At 38.6% G+C, this 25,141-nt stretch overlaps 1 protein-coding gene across 3 annotated transcripts in view; it reads right to left on the bottom strand.

Moving 5' to 3' along the window:
- The window catches only part of fstl4 (follistatin-like 4), a 227,586-nt gene that overhangs the window by 26,127 nt on the left and 176,318 nt on the right, over positions 1-25,141 (bottom strand). For all 3 annotated transcript variants that reach the window (XM_059351137.1, XM_059351138.1, XM_059351139.1), the window contains one exon: positions 4,654-4,820. In XM_059351137.1, the coding sequence (XP_059207120.1) occupies positions 4,654-4,820 (167 nt within the window). The remainder of the gene's footprint in view (positions 1-4,653; positions 4,821-25,141) is intronic.

Genomic DNA, 25,141 nt, shown 5'->3' with positions numbered 1-25,141 from the left:
ATATAATTCAAGTCACTCAATTATGTTTTGCATTTCAGATGTAGCACTACATTGTTGTTTCTTTTGGCCTATTCTCTAATGGTAATCATTATTGTTTTTTCATAATAAACGCAATAATGCTGCTGATTTGGCAAACATCAGTTTCCATATAGGAGACACTTTCATTTTATGTTTACCAAGCAGTAGCAAGGTACATGCAAATAAAAGTCATTGTGCAGTAATTGTTTTCAATAAAAAAAATACTATATAATATAATTGTTCATTCATCAATTTCTCATCTCATCAAGAGTCAAAATTCAATCTCATTCAAGACTCTTGATTGACGGCAGAAGCTTTGGACAATGTAAGCAGCTGTAGTAGATTACACTTCTGTTCTGTCTCTGTCTGTTTGTAGGCCTGCCTGTGTCTTTTTGCTCTCATGCAATCACACATGATTAAATAGGTCTGACCCCTCCAATGTACATGGTGCAGTTACTTTTTGAGAACATGGCTCTATTCAAAATGTAAAAATACACAGTTTTGATTGAGAGAAAGTAATGCACTGAAAAAAAAAATACAGTGGAGAGGAATGTGGGCAGAGAGAGACAGATGGAGAACAAAGACCAGAAAGAAACAATGAAAGAGCGGACAAATAAGACAGATTTAGGGGGTTAAATGGCAGTGCAGTAAGATTTCAATCATAAAACTTTTTAAAAACAATCCTGTTTCCATTCAACTGTGTTCAACAGGGGAAACGGTGGGCTGAAAGGACTTTGACGGAAAAGTAAGGTCCCCTTCATGCTCAAACCCCGTCGTCGTCATTGTTTAAAGTCAACTTGTCAAAAATGAAGAACACAAGTCTTTTTTTTTTCCTCCACCACTGTATTTTGGGTCATTATTTTTCTTTCTCTCACCCTCTCTTTCCTGCATTCAACTCACATTTTACCACTCTAACAGATTAGGTTTCAAAGATTCATCATAGTAATGTAAGAAAGAAGTATGTCAACCATCCTTATGAAAAAGTACAGTATAATATTTGCTGACTGATCATTTTCTCCAAGTCCTTCATGTGCTAAAGAGCCATATTAACACATGTAACATATGCCTTATGACAAATTAATAATACTATATACATGGCATGTACACTAACACCTTTCTAACATCAAACTTGTACTGCACACAAATGAAATAGAAATCTAAGAACTTCCTTGGATGTTCACCTTCGGCCCCTTAAAGACTTCGAATAATTTATTTAAATGGCTACTTTCATTAGTTAATGGCGTAGGCCTGTTCATCTATTATTTAGCCGAAGCCTATTAAACTGTTAAATCTTTTGTAGAAGAGAACATATTTCAAACTGGCTAAATTGATCAAATGGCCATAAAAACTTGACATTTTTCTTTAAATATGTTTATTGTCTTTTGATCGTTTTTCTGGCATTGACTTCCACAGAAATTCCATAGACAACAAAGTTATCTCTCTTATTAATTTAAGGGATTTGTTTAAGCTTTGAATCGACTGAAGAGGAAGAAGAACACAAACAAGGCTCCCTCTCCCCCCTCTGTGTCGCTCTGTGGAAATTCATTATGCACGGCCAAGAGCCTGGGGGACCTTGGTTGCCATCGCCTCGGCTCCAGTCTCCACCTTAACACTTGACATTGTTTATCGGCTCATCATCACAGCAGACCAACAAGGCCGCTCATTAACATGCAATTAGTGAAGTGTGATCCGGTGGTGGGTAAAGCAAGGCCAGGGCTGTGCTGTCACCTGTGCAGATGTGCCTAAACAGGAGCATGGCCCCATAGTTCATTAGGCACTGAGCAGGCTATAATTCTAGTGTTTAATGGAGAAAGCAGGGGAGTAAAACTTTTCGTTTTGGTTGATTTTCTTCTTTGATTTTTTTTTTCTGTTACTATTTTCCTGTTCCCTGAGTTAGCATGAAATACATTTTGACTTCTGCCAAATTCTGTGAAGATTCATGTGGACCTCTACGTGGACGTCAATAGCCGTGTTTCCATTAACCCATTTAGGCCTAAAACACCTGGTAAACACCTGGTAAAAAAACTATGGGCGATTTTGAAAGAACCCCCTAAAACCTGAAGTTTTTTGGGAAATTCAACAGAAGATTTTTCAGCCTCTGTAGCAGATAGAAATGAAATTCAAAAGTATTTGAGAGCTTATACACTCTTTCATGAGAAGTTGAGTTTATTTGTCCAAACCCTCAATAAAGTTTTTAAAAAAATCAACAAACTCAGCAAATATAGAAAAATAGGCCTTTTAGCCTTTTATTGAACAGGAGAGTTGAAAGAGACATGAAATGGCAGTGAGAACTACAGCCACAACACATGGGGCAGGTGCTCTGCTAACTAAGCAGCACAATTTTCAATCAAAAATGTAAAAATAAAGTGTCAGTACAATAATAATAATTTTTGTGTCAGTGCAGCATTATTTTCAATAAAAATGTAAAAGACAAAGTGCACTAGTTTGACACTTGTATGCGATGATGCCTGAATAAAAATACTCTGCATAATATACTATCTATATTGAAATTACATTGGACTGTAAACTACTATTTATACCTGTATGTGATGATGACTGAATAAAAACCATATGCATAATACTAATACATGCCAAGATGTAAACATGATATGACCATTGGAAGAAATAGACATAGTTCTCATTAGCCTAATGTAATTAAATAATAATAATAATAATAATAATAATAATAATAATAATAAAAATTATAATAAAAATAATAATAATATTAATAATAAATAATAATACATTTTATCTAGCCCTGCGATAGTCTGGCGACCTGTCCAGGGTGTACCCCGCCTCTCGCCCAATGACAGCTGGGATCGGCTCCAGCCCCCCGCGACCCGATTGCGGATAAGCGGTTAATGGTAATGAATGAATGAACATTTTATCTATATTGCACTTTTAAGGGTACTCAACGACATATAAAGTAATATGAGACATAAACAGTCATGATTTCTTATGTCATCATCATCACAATCAATTAGTATTACTATTGTTATTATCTCCAGCTGGCCACAAATCTGTCTGTTCTTTGGTGAAAATATGTCACCTAAAAACATATTCCTCATCCATAAATCCCGGTCGATTGGTTCAGAGGGTTCAAAGTCCGGATCAGCAAAAAAATCATCGGCGCTATTTTCATCAAGATCGCTTCCGTCACTTACTTCTGAGCTCCCTCCGCTATAGTTGTCTTCTGCCATGATTTCAAAGTTCTGGAAAAGTCCAATGTTGCAATGCGACACTCCCACATGTAATCTGATACATTTCATTGGCCAAGAGACTGAAAATAGGTGGAAAAAAAACACAAATACTACAAAACGACGTATCCGCTCCCCCGGCTTTAATGGTAGAATAATGCAACAGCGTCCCGGTTTTAATGGTAGAAATGCGGTAATGCTTTCCTGGCTTAAATGGGTTAAAGTCGAATCGAATGTTGAAGAGAAATTTTGGAATGTCGCGTTAAAGAAAATGCGAATTAGGGACATTTCCATAAACTGTATTGCTGTAGGCTAATCTGTCAGTAAACAGAAGAAGAACAAGAGATTGAGCAAGAGACACTAGCTGTATCCCAATGTCAAGGGAGGATCCTCAACCGGCTGAATTTGAAGGATACAACGTCATCGACACCCGCCGAAGGACTGTCCCAATGTCGAGGATCCTCCGGAGGACAGAGTCCTTTTGCCCAAATTCCAAGGATGCATGTGTGTATCCTCCGTGCACAGCGAGTACACATAAAGCATTGCGCGTGGAGATTTAAAAATGGCGTAGAAACAGCGACGCCGGTGGCACAATATGAATTTAAATATATGTGTATTTTTAGTTTACACTGAATATTTGTTATCACGTAACTTACATAACGTGTGTTCAAAGTCATGCAAACCATATCCATAAACAAATGTCACAATATTTAGCTAAAAGATAATAAATATCATCTTGATTAATTGCCAGTTAAGTTAATTAATGCCATCTCAGTCGCCAAAGTTATTAATTGTAAATTAATATACAGTATATGCATCAGATGATGATGTACTATGTGCAAAGTTAATACACTGCTATGTCATTCAGAAAGTTATACATTTATTTATTGTGTTTACAGGGACCGAAAGTCCCCTATTATCCGTTATTGTTATTTATAAATAACTATAAAAGTACTGTAAAATAAAAATAAAAAATCACAGAACACATTTCCATGGTGAATTATGCACTGCTGCTTTTATGAAACTAGTAGCGGCCAAATTCAGCCAGGATCTGTTAAATATTCAGGTCTAATCCACTTTCTGGCTTTTACTTGCTATATCGTGAAAATTCAACATTAAAGCATCTTCTTCCATTTTCACAAATATGTGTCAGAGTGCTGATGCCAAAGTCACATCCATGTCGTTTTATGTGTACTTTCAAAAGTTTTTTTCAAATTTTGGTGTTTCCATCAAGCTTTTCATCAATCTTAAAAATGCGCATTGATATTTGTTGATGGATGCGCGACTGATGTGGTCCAAAACATGTGACATGTGGACTGTCCACACTACAAACATACAGAATTCCATATTTTGGCTTCATTTTTGTACAGAGGGAAGAGGTGAAAGCTCTTTCGATTTAGAAATGAAATAAGTGAAGAAAAAAAGAAAACGCTCTTACATTTATATCCTCCAGGTCCAAGAAGTTTAGTATGATGCCGTTTCTCTTCCAGATAATTGGAGGCCGCAGAGTCCCTTGGATGGCACAGGTAAGGACGGCGCTGAGGCCCACTGTTACCGTGGAGATGCTGATCTGCTGGTCCTCCGCCAGGCTCAGCTGGACAACCTCTGTTAAAATGAGAGCATGAACGGAAATGATTAGTGTTGGAGAGAGAGAGCGGATGACAGAGAGGCAAATAAGAGATGATAGGATGGCGAAGAGATTTATAAAAATGAGAAAATGGAGAAAGAAGTGGGAAAAAAAGGAAGTAGAGAAAATCACAAATCAGAACAAGTGTGCTGATGTAGTGGAACTGTAGCCAAGCTGCAAGCATCCATCTCATTACTAGTGGACCAGGGAGGATAAACAGCTGTCCGGGAGTGAAGGATATCCAGTATGAAAAAAGACCACGTGTCAGAGGACTCACGGCTAGCCAAATATCATTCTTCTCATTAAGGGAAATTTATGTTCATTGAAATGGCCATCCAATTCAATTCACCTTTACGGCAAATTAAGAATTATTCTTCACTGGTTCCCCTTGGCGCCATAAATAGTTACTGTCGCCAAGCTTCGTGGCCAGGCAGGAAATCTACAGTCACAGTTACTGGAAACTTTGTCATCTGCTCCACATTTTTCTTATTGTCAGGTTAAACTTACATTGTAAGCCCAATGTTTTAACCAGACATAAAACAGTGTCTTTGCAGCAAAGTGTGCTCTGCAATATAGACAGTGTGTTCCATGTATTCTCCAGAATGAGCATAAGTGTGCTGATGACAGTGAGAAATTGTGTGAATGTGAATTTCAGGCACGCTTGCACTGACATGATATTTGTCAGTGTTTGACCCTGGGTCAATATTGGCAGGAACAGGATATACTTGGCTCAATAAATAAAGAGACAGACACCTGATAGAAATGTAAATGGAGCCATCCAAGCATAACATTGAGCAAATCTCATACAGGGCATTTACAGGACTGATACTTTTAGCTGCTCTAGCTTTGTGGCTTTTCAGTAACAAAACACATGATGAACAGATACACCATTAAGGATCTAATTAAAGCAACAACAAAAAACATAAAGAAGAGCAGGGAAATTTAAACTGGGGAAGATATATTTTTTTCATCATTGGGCAAAAATTCCATAATAACATTTTGCTTGCATATTGTAATTCAAGTGGTCTGAGAGAAAACTAGACTTATACACATCCTCTAGCCTGTGATGGGAGACTTTGGCCAATTATTGGTCATTTCAGAGAGAAGGTGCTTTCTTCTTGGCTATTTGACTGGTGAAAACCTGATTTAATGGCAGAGAATCCTGCAGAGAAAAGTTGCTATTTCAGCGTTGGCAACAACTGGCTACAACTTAAGAGTCTATTTGAGAGTCTGAAAATAACAAAATAAAACGACTGTCAATAACCGCGAAGTGTTTTAGAGATGGAGAGAAAATGTTGTATAGGTTAGACCTCTACTAACCCGAACCCTAACATAGTAAATGGCTTATGGCTAATTCATGTTCAGGCTTTTTGGAGATAGTATGTCATAAAATTACCTAACCCAGCTTTAAATCTGTCATGATAAAGCGACTTCTTTGAATCCCAATTTGCTCTGTATTTCCACACCTGACTCATCTCATCTGTAAGTCTATTTTGCCTACCTATCTTTCAAAGTTTTAAAGTGCACTACAAGGTTCGATTTTCCAATAATATTCGTACGGTTTCCAGCAAATATCAATGCTTAATGTGTATGTGCTGGATTGTTTGCGTACCTTATGAAAAGTAAGTGTTTTATGGAGTTGCAGATGTTGTAGAGGCTTGCATGTAATGTGCAAATTATTCGCGATTAGCATGCTTAGCGGAGATTTAGCTTTATTCACTTCTTATGTTGCATTACTATGTAATTCAGGGATGACATTCATGTTGCTTAGCGTAATGCCAATAATCATTTGATATGAGATATTTACATGCAATATAGTATATCAGCTAATTGGGTTCATGTAAATGTAGTTGTAGTGCAGCATACTGCGTAATGTGCTATCTCATCATGTATGTATTCATTAGCATTCTAATGAATACATAGTTCCTACGGGCACTGCACTAGTATCTTTAAAAGCACTATATAAATTCGATCAATTATTACTTTTTATTATAATGCTTGTAAAATGACCATCCAAATCTGTGATTTCCAAAGTCAATGCTAATAAATTTAGCACAAAGTACAAACACTAGATCAAACAAAAGAAAATGCAGACTAATGAACCTGTTCAACTTGATGAGAAATTCCCTTAGAAACCTGAAAGCAACATCCAAATTTATGGATCTATTCATGTCAAATCAATATTCCAATATTTACCAGTGTGTCATTACAATAAGTAGTCTGATGTATGTACTGATATTAATGGTTATACGAATATCTTTAGTCATTCCAGTCAAAATGAAATTACCTTCTGTTTAAAAATGTTAAATCTGCATGGAGGTATGGTCATTATTCTGGCATCATTTACTTATTTGGTTTCAGATGTTGTAAAGAAATGGAGCTTAATGATATGCATGTCACATTTTCGGCACTTTTAGCATGTTTCATCTTGTTACTGTCAGCCTTAAAAACTGTCCTTTCACAGCAGGAGTTGTTTATTTATTTCAGCACAGATAATTAGCAAAGCAGTGCCAATCATGGCGTCTATCCAACACGAAGCTGATCTTAGTTTCAGAGTTGCTTCCAAATAAACTACACACACTTTGATTAGATATTTTTTGATGTAGTTTACATTAATCTACCACCAGCATATTTGTGCTCGGAAAAATCAAATTTAACCTATAATAGCACACAGATCTATAGTGTACGAACAAAAACAAGGTAAAAGTTAATCTGTAAGACCTGCTGTTGATGACTGAACGTCAGTGAAACGTCCAGTATCAAGACAAAGTTTCACCTCAACACCCATATGGAACAATATTTCATTGTCCAAACAGACTTGAAGTATATGGCTAACAGACTTGAAATGTTTGTGGGGAACTTCCTGTCCAGATCCAGAGTTTGACAAACGCTGTTGTAAAAGACCCCTGGCTATTAGATGTCTGTTTCACATAGCTCTCCAGGTGATAGATATATCCGGGCTGACAGCTCAGTCTGTCAGTGATATTTCAGAATGCCTTGGGTACAGTGCACTGCCAGGTCCAACAAAGTTATAATTCAGCAGAGCAGTAATTTGGGTGGCAGAACAGGCTTTGAGTGCCATGTGGACAGATGAGGGATGAAGCGCATTGATCTGACATGGCTTGGAGGAGTGGTTCCAGGGTGGCACTGTGCATTTCAACAAGACCACATCTCACATTAAATTGAATACAGAGCATGGGAGTAAGACATGTGTGCTTTGCTTTGTCTTTCTGCAACAGCTGACTGTTCAGATGGATATCTAGTACATCTTAACATTGATTCTATTGAGGTATAAAAGTAGTATACAGCTTTAAAAGTTTGCAGGCTTGGCTAGGGCTCTTTAAAGTTCAGTTAGACAAGAAGCACACACTGTAATTAAGAGACTATGGCAGATAAAACACTGGCTACTGTGAAGGGTGGGGGTGCTTGAAACAGCTACCAGAAATAACAAGCTGATTTACTGATATGACATGCAAAAAGATATTTTTCTTTTTAATTCCAGTATCACATTCTATTTAAAAAAAAAAAAAAACAGGTTTCTATAAATGTTATGAATCCTCTTGAGACTTTTTTTTGTTTTGAGGGTTGACTCACGAATAGTTTTGATATATTGACTGGTGAGTTTCAGAGATTGCTGTTTTTATCTGGTTTTGGAATGAATACCTTCATTTTGCTCTACTGAGCAGTGAAAAGATAACCTTCAGCTCAGAGCCCCCAATGCAGGGTTGCAACACTGCTGTCTACATACCAAATCAAATAGAAAATGTTCCATCAATTGAAAATGGGCAGCTGTGTTTGAATATTTACAGCAAACTCTCTGCAAGCCCTATATCAGTCTAAACGTTCAAACTTTCTGTTGATGTGTTAGTCCTCACTTTTTATGTCTGGCGGGGAAAAAAACACACCTCCCTTTGTGAAAGATGGACCAGTAGTGAAATTAATCCTGAAACCATGAAATTAACCCTGATGTATTCTAGACTCACCCCACGAGGTTACAGTTATGGGGCCAAGAAATGACAGAGAAATGTTCTTCCTTTTTATGTGATTAAAAAAATAGGTGTGTTATAAAAAAAAAAAGACAATAATAATAAACTTCATTTTTATAGAACGTTTCATACAAAACATGCAACTCATAGTGCTTTACATTTAAAAAAAAAAAAAAAATTCAAAACAAGAAATACAGATAAAAAGATAAAATAAAATGTGTTGTGTTAATGTGTGTTATATTTGTTAATTGCTGTTAATGTCACTTTTCTAGGTCTATGTCATTAAGGGACATTCTTAATGGTAAGATTTCCTGTCGCAAAATTGATCTTTTTCTTGTCTCCTATTAGGGACTGCCTACTGCAACTCCTCCAGGTTGCCAGGAGTGGTTAGGCACACCTGCCATCAACTACTGATTAGGGGATAAAAAAGGTTAAATGGAGTGAAGGCCCAAGCAGACGGCCCCAGTGGGTCACTTGATTGTTAGCTGTCTGTGTGATTAAGAAAACGGTGGATTGTGAGTTGATTGGCTGAGGAGTATCACCTGAGATGGTGATTTCTGGGCTGATAAACCAGTGTCCTAAAGACTAAAAAAGCAGCGCTGGTAATATCCGAATGGAAGTGCATCACTTTTAGGTCAGGGTTCCCAGCTAGTTTGGAAACCAATGGTCTAATTGAAAAGACCGTGAAAAAAAAGTTCATCATGCACTTCAGACAAAAGTTGAAATGACGAGAATAAAGTCAACTTTTTGAGTTCGGTAAAGTGGACTGCAAGCTACAACCTGATTTTCCTCAATATCTGATATATGTCTTACAAATTCACATAAATTACATAAAAGTAGATTTTCCCAAAACAATAGTTGTAGTAACCTACCACCAAGAATATGTGACATGGATGAAAATTAGATTGTAGCCAGCAGTGTACCTAACTGTTACTATCTAACCAGGTAGACGTGCCGTTTCTCTAAAACAATGTTCCTCTGATCACTTACTGACACAGGAACAACCAATCTGTGATCTTTCCAACTTTACCGAACACAAAAAGTTGACTTCATCCCTGACATTTCAACTGTTTTTCTCGAAATTGTATTTCAACTTTTTTTCTGGTCATTTCTTCTCCTGGCCCTAATCCTCTACTGTACTCATGTGCATTTTTATGCTTGTAATATTTGAAGCTATTTACTTCACAGAAATATTTTAAGTCTGTCTGTCTTTTGTACAGCAATCCCATTGTGCAGAAGTTTTTTTTACAGAAGACACAAATTGAACCATGACCTTGAGAACAATAATTCTAACTTTTTTAATTAATCAGTGAAAACAAGCTTAAGAAGTACTTTGCTTACATAAAATACAGACACAAATTTGCAAAGATATGATATAAAACATGAAATATCTGATCATTAAAAAAAATAAAGAAGAATAAGAATCCGTCTGATCATTCATTGCCAGCTTGGTGTGCTTCTCAAAAAGTAGCTACCCCTATGTTTAACTCAACCATAAAGATTCCTTCCACTTTCCCTCAGACCAACTCTTTACAAATCTGTTCAAACATTATCCCTTGTTCTGGACCATTCTCAGATGACCCAGACAAATTGCATATCCACAGGCAGTGCCTGCTCTGCCCTGGCTGGCTGGGGAAGGTTGTCATGACATTATCTAGTTAATGATCCCTATAGCTCCCCCCTTTTCCCAAAATAGCTCCAATGTGTAAGTTAGTAATTGACTTTCAGGGGAATTTAGGAGCTCCACTGATCGATCAGCCCTGCTAACTGAGCTACAGACAGGCTGACAGGGGCAACACGGAGGTTTCTGCATTTAGCTCTGAAGGGATTTACAGAACAGTGTAAGCAAAGAGAGGAGGAGAGGTGGAGAGAGAGATTGAAGAGAGAGCAAGGCAAATATTGGGAGAAAGATGTAAAGACAAGAGAGAAGACTTAACAACGGAAAATAAGAAGAATAAAACAACTGCAAGGAGGAAAAAAGGCAGACAATTAAAAAGAGGAACAAAACATCACATACTTGGGAAAATGACAGCTCATAAACAAGAGAAATATGTAAAAGAGGATAAGAAATGAAACAAAAATATGCCGAAAGATGGACAGAGGAGACCCAGGGGCATAAGAGAAGGAAATAAAAATGTGTGTGCATGCGTGAGACAGGAAGAGAGACAAATTTGATGCAGAGCACGTAGAAGATCTCCCAGGGAATAACTAATGTGGCAAGCTCAAGACTGCAGCTGAGAGAGTTGTCCCTTTCCACTTTTATGAGACCAGCCCCTTGTGTGCTGGAGTAAGACATCAAGCCACAAAGCAGAGGAGCAGAACACCATGACTTTTTTAGAGGGTAGAGCAGATAACGTCCTGACTGTAGACTAGAAGAGTGAATGAGAGAGGTAGTGAGGGGCAGAGAGTGAGGAGTGTGCGGTTGGCTTGATAGAGCAATGGTAACATTACATAAGAAAACAGAATATCACTGGATTCTTTGATTGAATCACTGTATAAAAACTTGGCAAACTTAGTAATTGTGAGTGTACTGGCCATAGAAAACATATTTTTCAAACTATATAGATCCCTAGAAGTAAATCATGTTCTACTCCAGTGGTTTAGAGAGGGTGTTTTTCCAGAACAGAATAATTAATCTGTTCCTCAGCGAACAATCCTGAAGTCCAATATGAAAAAGTTTCAACAGTTCCAGTTTTATACAGAATCAATGGTTACTGGGGAAAGGAATGGGGAATGTGGATATAAAATATTTTGTTTTTTTATGTGTTGTTTGTTGTATCTGACATGTTGTGACTCACATTCCTAAATCTACCAAAATTTTAGTGAACAGCAGCAGCGATGATACATTACCTAGTAGGTTTCATCAAGCTGTCCAATGTTTGACTGTGACTTGTCAAAAGTTATGTTGTATTTGTTGTGCCAGACACAGACTTGTTAATTAAATGTAGATCTGTTTGCTTCCCTGTGTTCTAAAAAAAAAAGTATTCAAACATCATTATTCAAAACAATAGTTTAATAAAAACTCAGCTATTAAGTTGCTCTGTATGTGATTTATTATATTATTGCTCTCCTTGGATCAGCGTCTGCTTGAAGTTAATGTGTGTGATAAACTTTGAGTCAGGCACTTGACTAAATACGGCAAATGTGCCCGTAGCAACAGAGCCTGTAGCTGTAGAAACCGCTTCATAAACCTGCCCCAGAGGGCAAAACTGTACTTTGTACGTCAGGAATCATCCTGTCCTTAGCTCTCCTCACATAACCATCTCTGTAAGGCCTGATTTATGTGTTGTGCTCTCCTGTGACACCACTATTACTGTGATGGCTCCGTCACACTGAAGTCAGTTTGACGGACAGAGAAAGCACATGTTTGAATTGATCAGCAGTTGTGACTGATAAATGAAAGTAGCCTATTGCTTATGTGACAGCAAGTTATTCACCATTTTTGACCACACACTGGATGGGAGCTTATGGATTTATTGTAATAGAATATGAAAAAAAAAATAAATAAATAAATTAAAAAACGGAAGAAAAACAAAATGGGATAAAAATCTGAAACAAAAAAAACAGAAAGGGCTGCATGGTGGTGTAGTGGTTAGCACGCTTGCCTTACAGCAAAAGGGGCGCTGGTTCGCGTCCGGCCTGCGGCTCTTCTGTGTGGAGTTTGCATGCTCGGTGACTCTAAATGGCCCATAGACTATAAAACAAAAAGACTAAACTGGAGGTTTAAAGGGGGAATGTTGAAGACCTGAATGTCTCTACAGTAAAGTGGTCATATATATTTTAATATATAATAATTATTATTATTTACCATGCAGAAATACAGCACTTTGGGAACTGAAGATTTGTCTGTCAGTCCTGCGATAGTCCAGGGTGTACCCTGCCTCTTGCTCAATGTCAGCTGGTATCAGCTCCAGCCCCCTGTGACCCGAATGCGGATAAGCGGTTAAGGATAATGGATGAATGAATAAAACAGTTAAAGACATTCATCCTCATGCTTAAGAAACCAGCAGAGTACAGATTCAGACCATGATGATCTAATGGAGCCAGCACTCACTAAGCATTTTGGTGACTTGCAGGTAAAAAAGGATAATAATGTTTTTGTTACTACAGGGCTAAACTATTGTAGGTTAGTTATTTTAGACACATGCCATACTTTAGCAGTTACGTATCAACATTCAATGTTTGGCTAGCAATATTGCCAAGCAGTAAAAAAGTCAAATGCACACAGGTTTACAAGGATGTTTCAACACTACTGGCTGCTTACTTACGTCCATCTTCTTGTCTGTATAGATTCATCAGAATGCTAGGTGGGTGTTTGTGCCCAACTGATGCCTCTTAATACAATTGAGAGGACGGACACACTGATGTACACACACATTCAGTCCACATTGACAAAGCAATATGAATATGAATATGAACCTTAGTGGGGGATGTGTGTCACTCACTCGACAAGTACATCCTCCTCCCTTCATGTGTCATCTATGCAAATACATATACAGCACACTTGATTATTCATATACCACCCTCATGAAAAAAATATGCTTATTCTGTCTCGTTTGGTAGATTAAGATTCAGGCATTAATCATTAAGCTCATCACTGAGTGAAAAGCAGCTGCTTCAGTAAATGGGCTTGATTTGCCAGCCTTTGCACTTCCCACATTCCCCTGTAAAGCTGCTAAACTGCTTAGCAATGGAGACTTGTAGGATTCATGCTGGTGTCGTGTTTGTACTTGAGTTATCCCTCAAATAAAAAGACGCAACAACAGGCAAAAAAAAGGTTTTCTTATTGTTGCTATGCAACAACCAAAAAGTCATAATATTAAGCAATCACCAGGCAATGCAGCACAATAGTACAGTGTGTCAGGCTGTGACTCAACACCACATAGTGTACTACAGAGGCACATCCCAGAACCTGTCCTCATCTTTGTCTGAGTTGTAACATCAGGAAATGTGCAGTAGTCATTAGCAATGAATGCAACACAGTATACAGTGATGCACGGTGACACTAAGAGATGTCAGTAATTTGAGTGCATCAAAGTGTGCTCACATGCACACACACGTGCATTATTGACATTTACAGGACACAAGAAAGAGGCAGGTATACAGATGCATACATAAAGAAAATCTACCTTCTAAAGAAGACTTTAAACATAGATTTGTTATTGAATGTGCTTGAATACCTTCTGAGAAAAACATTTACATGCTCTTCAGAAGGTCCAAATTTAGAAGTTGGGCGGCTATATTTTAGTTTTTTCATATTTGTATTTGATTGTTCAAAGCACCTAAACAATACATTGATTGCAGTTTCCAGCATTTGCATGTCAGAAAAATAAGGAAAGGAAATGGATCAGGTGAGCACTTGAATTGAGCACAAATGCCCTCGCAATATTATCAAAAATGAATATTGATAGTATCTGCCCTGCCCCTCTGCTGACAAACAGCCAAGAAGGTTATGTTGTCTGTACAGTTTGTCGAATGCAATAAAGCAATCAAGGTCATAAAGTAATAAGTTAAGTTAATAAGTATAAGGAAATGGCTGGAGTAGGTAATATGAATAAAATCATATCATAAAAGGACATGTATATGGGACTTTTCTATACTAACAGAAAAAGCTTTAAAATTTGACCCTTTCACACCAAAGGCTCACAGTACATTTTTTCTCTTCACTATAGTGATACACAGAGAATCTGTATAGATGAAATAACCAGAGGGGAAGGTCAGTTTCTGGCTAATCCAGTGATTTAAATACCTGAAAATGCGAGGCAGTTCATCAAAGTGAGCAAAAATCCTCAGATCCAATATTACCATTAAGCAGTCCTGCTCACTGATTTGCAACATTGCCCACACTGGTCTGATCCAACCACAGATAATAAAAGTACAGCTGTCTCAATATAAATGGTTAAACTGAATTTCTGCTGGTCTGCTATGGCGAAGATGTATATGAATGCAATCGTAAAATCTAACTCCATGTATCACCACACGACTGCATGCGATAATGTCCTCTGTGAACACACTGACAGTGGCTGGTTTGTACAGTACATGTAGGGAGACAGGACTCCCACTGGGAGCCCACAGTGTGTACAAATGATCTCGGTGTGTCACTGTGCATTCAGTATGAGGGCTGCTCTCTGCAGGTGGGCTGCAGCTATTAGAGAGTATATCATCCATGTTTCAAACACACTGACGAGCTGAACTGATGTCATGTTGTATATCATACTCTTTATGCACGCCCATTTTTTTCAGTAAATCAATAACTATGCACTCTTGTGAATTAAGTCTATGCATACACTGTATATCACATCACATATTGTACATACATACTACTCATTTACTGTCTCTCATACACGCTTAGTCTTATCTAATATGTACACACAAGTTCTGTCTGTCTGTCTGTCTCTCTCTCTCACACACACACACACACACACACACACACACACACACACGCAAAGAAGAACTCTAGCTCACTCTTTGAGAGTGCTGGGGTGGTGATTATTCATGGGAGGGAGATGGGGATGAGCAATCAGCGGCCAGCTCATTAATCACACTGGATGCAGACCCTTAATCTCCTCCACAGGTACAGAGAAATCCTCTGCTGCCGCTCCTCATTGCTTCTCTAACTTCACTCTGCCTCCTTTTCTCCTCCACACACCGTATTATTTTCTCTCTGATTCTTTGTTTGCATCCTTGGCTATTTTTCTGTCTTTGTCCTTCTCAGTCTCTCACCCTATTTTCTTTTTTATCTTCGTGACTCTCTGACTGCCTGTCAGTCTTCCTTTCCGTCTCATGCTTTTCATTTTTTTCTCTGGTCTTAATCTGCCTCTCTCTCTTCCCTGTCGTTCTACTTAAAGTGCCTCCTTCCCTGGCTGTCTCTCAACTTGCTAGCAAAGCCGCAATAGTGCATCTTCTGCAGTAGAGCCCCTTAACTAGGCAGCGAACAAGCCTAGTTAGGATCACAAAGAGAAGCTTGAGAGTGAGCCAGTGGAAGAAATGTATAGAAGGAGTGTGTGCAGGAAGGAGTTTTTTTAAAACAGCATGTTCTGTACTGTATTAATAAGCCAGGCGCAGCAGTTTGGCAGGAGATTTAGTTCTGCTCCCTCTTCTTCTGCAACTGCAAAAGCATTTAAAAAATAAGACGGAGAATACAACCCAGATACCAAAAAAGCTTGGATGATGGTGTGCAATCTTTTGCAAATCATTTTTTATATATTATTAATTTGAAAAATGCTGTCAACATGTGTAATATTCACACTGATAAACTTTTTTGATTGTAAATATACACTCATTCTGAGTTTGATGCCTGCAACACATTCCAAAAAAAGGAGAAGGGCATGTTTACTACTCTGTTTCATCACCTTTAACAAAACTCAGGAACTGTTTAGAAACTGAGGACACCAATTGTTGAAGCATTGAAAGTGAAATTCTTTCCCATTCTTGCTTTATATGGGACTTCAGCTGTTCAACAGTCTGGGGTGTCTGGGGCTGGACATTGTCTTGCTGAAATAAGCAGCGATGTCCCTGGAAAAGACGTCTGGATGGCAGCATATGTTGCTCCAACATGTGTGTACCTTCCAGCATTAATGGTGCCTTGACAGATGTGCAGAGTAGTGATGCCGTGGGCACGAACACACCACCACACCATCACAGATGATGCTAAGGCAGAGGGAAGTCGGCAGTGTTTCAGGATGTGTTGATATGGCTTTCACTTTGCATAGTAGAGTCTTACCTTGCATTTGCATCGATGAATTGTGTTTACCGATAACAGTTCTCCAAATTGTTCATGAGCTCATGCAGTATTGTCCTTTTAATGCACTGAGAGATCAAAGGTCACAGGCATGTTGCCAATGTTCTTTTTTGCCTTGCTCCTTATACACAGAGATTTCCCCGGGGAGATGGGGAGATACCTAATTTCCTACAAAAAAACAAAAAACTTGTAGCATTTCAGAGAACAGAACACATAGTTTGATACAATTAAGTTAAATTACATTCCTGTCTTTTGGAGAATCACAGGTTTCAAAAGCCAGCAAAAATAAAACGCCTTCGCTGGAATATATATAAGATGCTTCTTCAGCTCATGAAGTGATGTAAGAGTGCAATTAACACTGACAAAAAAACCAACTAAAAATAGCCCTGCTGTTGTCAAAAATATGTACTACTCAAGATATCTACTACAGAAGCACAACTGCAGGCTTCCCAGGCCATTTAAAGGGAACAATTGTCTCCTCTGCATTACTTAATGACCAATTTTGCAGGAACAGGCTGCTAACAACAGTGCACATCTCTGAAGTGTGTGTGTTGCTGCTAAGCACCTGAGCTCATTGCAAGGTGACAGTGGATTTACAGAGGACGAGGCTCAATAATGAACCGGCATCAGTTGGGTAATGACAGGGCAGAACACTCTTTACTGTGTCATTCAATCCCTAAGGGCAGCAGTAACCCGTCGGGAAAATGAAGAGATTAATTGCCTTTCTGGAGGGTTCACAGACATGTTTACCTTAGTGGTAGACCTCCAAACTCAGAATATATAGTAACAAGTAAAAAACTAAAAAAATATTTATATCTGTTGTTTTTCTGCTGCCTATAGCCAGGTCATTCATTTGTAACAGAATTATTAACCCTTTCTGCAAAGTCCCTTTAATGCCAAGCCTGTAAATCACCACATGCAGGTACAGTTAAAAGGACATGTACACCAATATTGGCTTCCAGTTGCAAGTCCTTTATCCACAGCCTTTTCAATAAGACAGATATTCCCTAATTAGTCCCACAACAGGGACATTTTTAACCTCTGCATTCAACTCATCCTTTGCACTCCAGTGAACACACACCATGCTAGGTGTGTCAGCCTTTGACCTCTCAGTTCTGGGATTCGAACCGGCAACTCTCCTGTTACAAGCCTAATTCTCTAACCTCTAGGACACTGTCTGCCCAATTCTTCTTGTGACTATAGGCGCATTTCCATTGAGTACTTTTTGGAAAGCGGCTGAGTGTTTTGGCTCCGCCCACTAGTTAGTTCCCCTCGCCCGCTGTTCCCATACAGGTACTTTTGTAGCGGCTAACCAACGGAGTTCGAATGTGACAACAGACTGACGCGGCAAGCAACGTTGCTGACTTAACGACTTTGACGCTATATTTAGCGACTATTCAGACCCCTCTGGAGACCCTTTTTCTAAAAAGCGGCTAGCGACAAATCTAGCGACTTTTTCTGGTGTTATTGGAGACTCATTCCTACTCTTCTTAACGAGTAGCAGGCGCCATTCCAAAGCACTCACAAGCGGCCCAGTCCTCCCGCAGCAGTCTCTCCCAGCTGCAGATAGAGCAGGAGCGTCCAGTTTGCACCAGTCTGCAAATGAATCACACATGCATGTAATAGCTGCTTAGCTGCTTAGCTGCCTACCCTAGGCAGGTATTTTCAGAGCCGCTACCTGAGCCGCTAACCGGTGGAGCTGGGCAGATCTTGGTCAAATCCTCTCTCCCAAGTCACACCCATAGCGGCTCACTAGAGGGAAAAGTACCTAATGGAAATATGCCTTATGACTCCTTGAGGACAAAGATACTGTGACTCTTTGGCATGATCACTGCATTGACTGAGAATACATTTGTCTTTCAATAGTATCTTTTCCTACAAATATACCTTTCCAAAGCATTGCTTGTTTGCCTCTAACTTGAAAATGTGATAATATATGAAATGTAAAATAGTTTTGCCTTTCATTTAGTCACAGTTAAAACATTCTGCCAAATCAGACTACAAGCTATTTGGGTCCCTGCTCCATACCAATAAATATCATTTTACAAGCAGGTTTATGCAACCAGTGTTTTCCAACAGTCTACAGTAGTAATCATTACAAATACAGCACCTTTACTTGCTGCTGGCTGAACATGAAACGGCTTGTATAACTTCCATGTCGTTTTCACGATCCATAGTATACAGTTTGAAAAAAATTATAAAAGAAGAAGAAAAAATATGCCGCTTTTAGAAGAATCAGGTTCAATATACAGCTTGGATAAAATGTTATCTTCACACCCTTTGGTTTGATAAAAGTGACATTTTAAGTCTCGAAGGCCAAAAAAGTCATCCTGCTCTGAGAGGCTTAATGGAAACAAGCTGACAGTCTGGAGCTAATCTCCCATACTTCATTTGGCCGGATGAGACCCAATTCATTAAAGTGATACTCTCATCTGATAGCAGCATAAGATCTCTGACAATCTGGATAATCTTTCATCTTTATGGAAACGAAAAGACCCCCCACACTCCCCCCTCTCTTTCTCTCTCCCCAGCTATGTCTTGTACTGTAAACTGCGAAGGCATTTTCTGACAGGGTTGGCTAAGTGGTCTTTCTCGTTTCAAAGCCCTTTCAGCCTTGGGGAGGAGGAGGGTAAGAGAGATTAGTGGCCAGCAGCAGAACTCTGCACTGCAGGAGCCACAGCTTGACCTGACCTGAGGGTCTGCCTCGATAGAGACAGAATACACAATGAGATGTACTGAAAACTGTATGTGTGTGGATGCATCTGCACAACAGTGTATGTGTGTGATTCAAGCATCGAAACTTATGTGCAAGGACAAACAAAAGATATTCACATTTTCTGATGCAGCCATATTCACATGTGCAATCGCCTGATTAGAGCTGTAGAAAGGACGAATAGAACGGCAGATCATTTTTCTTTCATGTAGCTCTCATGAAGGTTGAAGAGGTGAATAGACTCTTATGTTGAGACTGGTGTAGTAGTAAGTACTAGTAAGAGCAACACAATAGATACTTTATTTTGAATTTGATTAATTTCAGTAGAATTTAGAGGGGGGGTTTTTTCAGAGAGAAAGAGAGGTCAGTGTTTGACACGGATAATGTGAAATAAAAACAAAAACTAATGAGACTACATCTGCAGAGACAAAGGAAGCAGTCAGAAATAGTTTCTCCTTTATCTATTCTAAAATAAAGTACCGGAATGAAGTTATGTGTGCTGTTTTGCATTGATAAAACATTATAATATTCTGTCAGAACTAATGAGTGCTGTTTTTTTCTGGTGAAAAACTTATTTAGCATTACGCTCATGTGCATAGTACAAGATTTTTAAGATCACCAAGTTTAGTTGGTGTGTTTTCATAATCTATTTTCTACATAAGAATCCAGTGGTTCTTAAAGCAGAGACCAAAGTCCTACAAATGCTTTTTCATCTATTCCGCTTTGGTGCTGCAGGAAGGTCACTGCTGAATGAAGTACAGGAGTATTCATTGGTGTGATAAATATTACCATTTATGAATATGTTAATTTCAAATTGTACCACAGCTCCAGCAAAAACAGGATCATTTTTTCCAGTGACAGTGCCGATACACACTAGGAGCCTATAGTAGCACTGCTAGCACCCACATGCTGATACAACATCATTAAAGATATGCGCTCAACTAGACAGCTGGGTTGATTAAAACCTTAAGCAAATCTGCTACATCAGATATATATGAGCGTTTGTCAAAAACGACCCATATGAGCTTTCATGGCAGACACATCATAATACATACATGTACAGGTCACGGTTGTAAAAAATGCTGCTGTTTTGTTGAATTTAGGCTACAAAACCACCTAGGTTAAGGGCAAAACATTTTTTGGCAAGGCGTTATAAAAGAGAGTTTAAACAGAAAATAAATGCACTTTAATGCCGGAAGTTAAGTAGTTACGAGGATGACATGACTACCGGAAGTGGCATAGTTCCGTAAAATTGTAATGCACAAGGCATGAGGCACGGAAGTTCAGTTCGTTTACTTTTGTTTTCACATGGGACACGAACCCAGTTCTCCTGCGTGAAAGTCTGATGTCTTTATGGTCATTTTTCAGGGGAGACCAGTCTCAAAGGTCCCATATGAGAAAAAGTGAAGTTTCCACATCATTTTTGATTATGAACTGCCTTCAAACAAGCGGTCGGGACTTCAGTGAGGTTGCAGTCTCTCAACTATATTATAAAAAAGGTAGAAACTAAGTCCCACTGCAGTGCTGCTATAGTAGTTCCCCGGCTGCAATGATGGTGTAGAAACACAGAGAGTGCAGTTGTGGGATATCCAGAAACACTAATCAATCAGAGCAGAGGAGGAGGAGGACTTAAAAACACTAAAATTCAATGAATGAGAAAAATAACGTGGTTTTGAACGTTAATGCATGTTAACCTGCTCAAGTAGAAACCTTAAATACAAGTATCTTTGAACCTATAAAATGAACATATGTTCCTTTTAAAACAGCCAGGTAGAAAAAAGGAGCTCAGCCAAATGAAAACTGTGAGGTGGCATGATACAAAATCTGATCAGAGAAAAGTGTATCAGGGAGTATCAAGGTAAGCATCTATATTTCTGTTCCAGCAACTTTAGGGGACACAACGTTAACTTAAAAAACAAAGGTTTTTCACTAATCTGTTTTGTATTTAATCACACATACTGAGTAAAACTATCAAATACTGTTCTGTGTACATTTTATGTACAGTAGTGTTCAAAATAATAGCTGTCCAATGTGACTACATGGCAAACAAGGTACCAGTAGGTGCAGTAGATTCTAAGAAAACCAACAAGACCCAGCATTCATGATATGAACGCCCTTAAGGCTGTGCAATTGGGCAATTAGTCGAAAGGGGTGTGTTCAAAAAAATAGCAGTGTGGCATTCAATCAGTGAGGTCATCAAATTTGTTAAAAAACAGGTGTGAATCAGGTGGCCTCTATTTAAGGATGAAGCCAGCACTTGTTGAACATGCATCTCTCTTTGAAAGCCTGAGGAAAATGGGTCGTTCAAGACATTGTTCAGAAGAACAGCGTACTTTGATTAAAAAGTTGATTGGAGAGGGGAAAACTTATAAAGAGGTAAAAACAATTATAGGCTGTTCAGCTAAAAACTTCTCCAATGCTTTAAAACGGAGAGCAAAACCAGAGACACGTGGCAGAAAAGGGAAGACAACCATCAAAATGGATGGAAGAGTAAGCAGAATGGCAAAGGCTCAGCCAATGATCAGCTCCAGGATGATCAAAGACAGTCCGGAGTTACCTGGAAGTGCTGTGACAGTTAGAAGACGTCTGTGTGAAGCTAATCTATTTACAAGAATCCCCCGCAAAGTCCCTCTGTTAAAAAAAAAAGGCATGCAGAAGAGGTTACAATTTGACAAAGAACACATCAACTGGCCTATATATATATATATATATATATATATATATATATATATATATATATATATATATATAACATCAAGTATTCCCGCAAATTTTCTGTGACTTCCAGGAATTTGCGCTTAGTTATTTTAGAAATTTGGAAAATGCATATTAGGTTACATTTTATTTTCTTAAATAATTACAACCTACTCATGTTAAAACCTCAGAATACACCATGTATGTATGATGTAAAACACCACCAATCTTGTCTTGTTTTTGCTTTTAATTGCTGACCCACATTACATCTGTTGATTAAGTCTGGTGTCTCTGACATGATATAATAACACTAATGGTCCGAAAACCATCAATATCATACCAAATCCTAAATTACATTTGAATTTGATGAAGATCATCCTGAAACAACCTGATATTGAAAAATAAGTGTTTCTCTTTGTTGTTTTTGTAATAGCTAATAGCTATCTCCATCATCTTATTTTATCAGTTGACTAGTATATGATATATATATATATATATTTTTTTTTTAACCATTGGAATAATGTGGGCTGAGGAATTTGCAGTAAAGTGAACTAAACAGGCATTGCAACATGGCACCATTATAACCACTATCAGGCTTTTTAAAAAGCTGCTGATGAGTTGATGAAGTTGATTAATTGCTCCATATTTTCCCCTGGAGTACTCTCTTTGTGTTGTGCTCTCTCTTTCTACTGTGCAATGAATTATGGGAAAATAAAGTTGGTCTACACCATGCATACAGCACACTACTTAATTACTATGGATCCTCCGAGCATGACAGGAGTTTTAAAAATAATTATGAAAGTTTCAGGCTAAATTGCTGCATACTTAATGATTAAACAATATGGGGGCAGCACAGGGGCTGCAAGGTACAACTGCTGGCTTTAAGGGAGAAGGATGTGGATTTGGTCCCCTACTGGACCCTTTCCATTCAGATCTGACCTCAAGTAACAAGTGATCTGTGTGTTCACAGAAGATAGTATATGCTAATGTTTGTGCCACATTGGCTGTCACACTAACAATGAATGTGTAACCGAAGGCATATTTACTGTCCAATAACTCTGCCTGCTGCAAAATTGTGACATAATAGAAGCTCAGCCATGGCCGATCCTGACCTTTCTGTGATCACAGTCCATTATGAGATGTAACCAGAGAGGTATTTGAGAAGACACAATAAAGGCACATTTGTTAATGTTAATAGCAGGAGAGGGTCAGTGTGTTTTCTTTGCTCATGCTGACAGGAGGCAAGAGAGAGCTGCACCTTCAAGCCTCTGCAGATAATCCAGAATGTGGCACATTTGGTCTTCAACCAGCCCAAAAGAGCACATGTCACTCCATTACTCATCTCTCTGCACTGGCTCCCAGTTGCAGCCCGCTTCAAATTCAAAACCCTGTCTTCTATCAAAAGGCGCTTGGCTGCTCCGTTGCTGCAGAGCCTTATGTCTCAAACTAGACTCTCCTCTGTAGTTCCCTGGTGGTAGAACCAACTTCCAAACTCCATCCAATCTGCTGAGTCCCTCTCAATCTTTAAGAAGAGACTAACGACCCAGTTCTATACTGGACACCTTCACACATGATCTACATGGATGAAAAAGGACTATTTGAACTGTCCTAATGAACTACCTGATAGCACCTACATCCTGGATCCAAACATAACACATGGCATTTACTAATGTGTTGTCTTCTGACTTGATCCCGATCTCCAATATGTGCCACTTTGGATAAAAGTGTCTGCTAAATGACAAATCTAGGATTGTAGTTGCATTATTATGCCCTGTTAACTATTAAATGTGTTCATATTTTTGTTAAACTGAATTGTTTGTCACTGACATTTAAATAGGGGTAAATAAAACCCGTCATAGCATGCTTGTCTGTTTTCACAAATGTGTGACCAAAAATATTCACCATCACTATCATTAGATTTCCTTCTTTTTGACTTACAGAACCGCATTGATCATGTGAATTCATTTAGATATTTATGTCAGACTGAGATGCTGCTCTTCTCTCTGCCTCCCAACCAGTGCAGTCTTCCAGTCAACAGTTCACTGCAATCCTGACTGTCAGAGCTGTGTTCATGACATCAAGGCATCAAACTTAAAAGACTAAAAAGAATTCTTTCTGGATTCCTAATGTGTAGTACAACATCACATCAAGGTGTTCCACATGTGTGTAGCTTGAAACTGGGATTTAGCCTGGCAAAATAACAACAACAACAACAAAAAAAACACTGCATCATCTTAGTGCAAAAAAGCCTCTGAGCTTTAACCCTCAAGCCAGCTCAGCGCATGTTGTTTTAGAAGGCTGAGTTGAATAAGAGCTTGTTGCCACAGGAGATATTGAGTAACACTAACACTCTGCTCGGAGCGTGCAACATTGAGCATAGCAGCAGAGTCAGGCCGCACCCCTGAGAATACAGACTTTAGAGATTTGGGATTACCTGCTCCTCTGTCATCCCCTTCTCTCTCTTGTACACACTTCAAAATGTTTGACTGTTTCAGTTTTCTCAATCTATCAAAGCTGCACTTTCAAGGTCTACTGAACAAAAGATTCTGGCCTTGGAAATTCTTTGAAAACCGCTTAATGATATTGGCTGCAAGTGCGGGTGCTTTTAAAGGAGTAATGCAATTCTAACGGATCAGGAAGGCTCAGGCTTACAGTTTGGAAAGTCGAGGGAAACAAAAACAAACTCCAACATGATTAATCAGTCAGGTTTCATGTAGTTTGGTTTTCTATGAAATCAACGTCAACTCAACCACAACGGATCTTAAACAAAACACTTCTATTGTCACTTCTGATCTGTCCCAACAGCAAAGAGTATACATGTAATTACTATCAGGGGGGATGCTATTTGTTTGGAGTTGTTTATCCAGTTCTGTCAAGCTGCTGTGGGTTTATTTATGACATGTTTGGATACCTACAAAGTGCGATAATTTCAAATATAAATTATTGACTTCCTTTATTGCATCTGAATCCTTAGTGATCAAGTGAAACATGATAAAGAATGCCTGTTTGTTTGTTGGGGAGCAAAATGTACTAAATGACGCAACTGCAAACATTCAGGCTGCCAAACTCGTGTTCTGTGTGACTAAGTGTTACTAAAGTACGATCTGACACTTCTTATTCAGGGACTCAAGAGGGAGTATGAATCATTCACTCCGTGTGGAAAAA

The sequence above is a fragment of the Centropristis striata genome, chromosome 15, assembly GCF_030273125.1.
Source record: "Centropristis striata isolate RG_2023a ecotype Rhode Island chromosome 15, C.striata_1.0, whole genome shotgun sequence".
Taxonomy (NCBI): domain Eukaryota; kingdom Metazoa; phylum Chordata; class Actinopteri; order Perciformes; family Serranidae; genus Centropristis; species Centropristis striata.
This window is presented reverse-complemented; position numbering and strand designations above follow the sequence as displayed.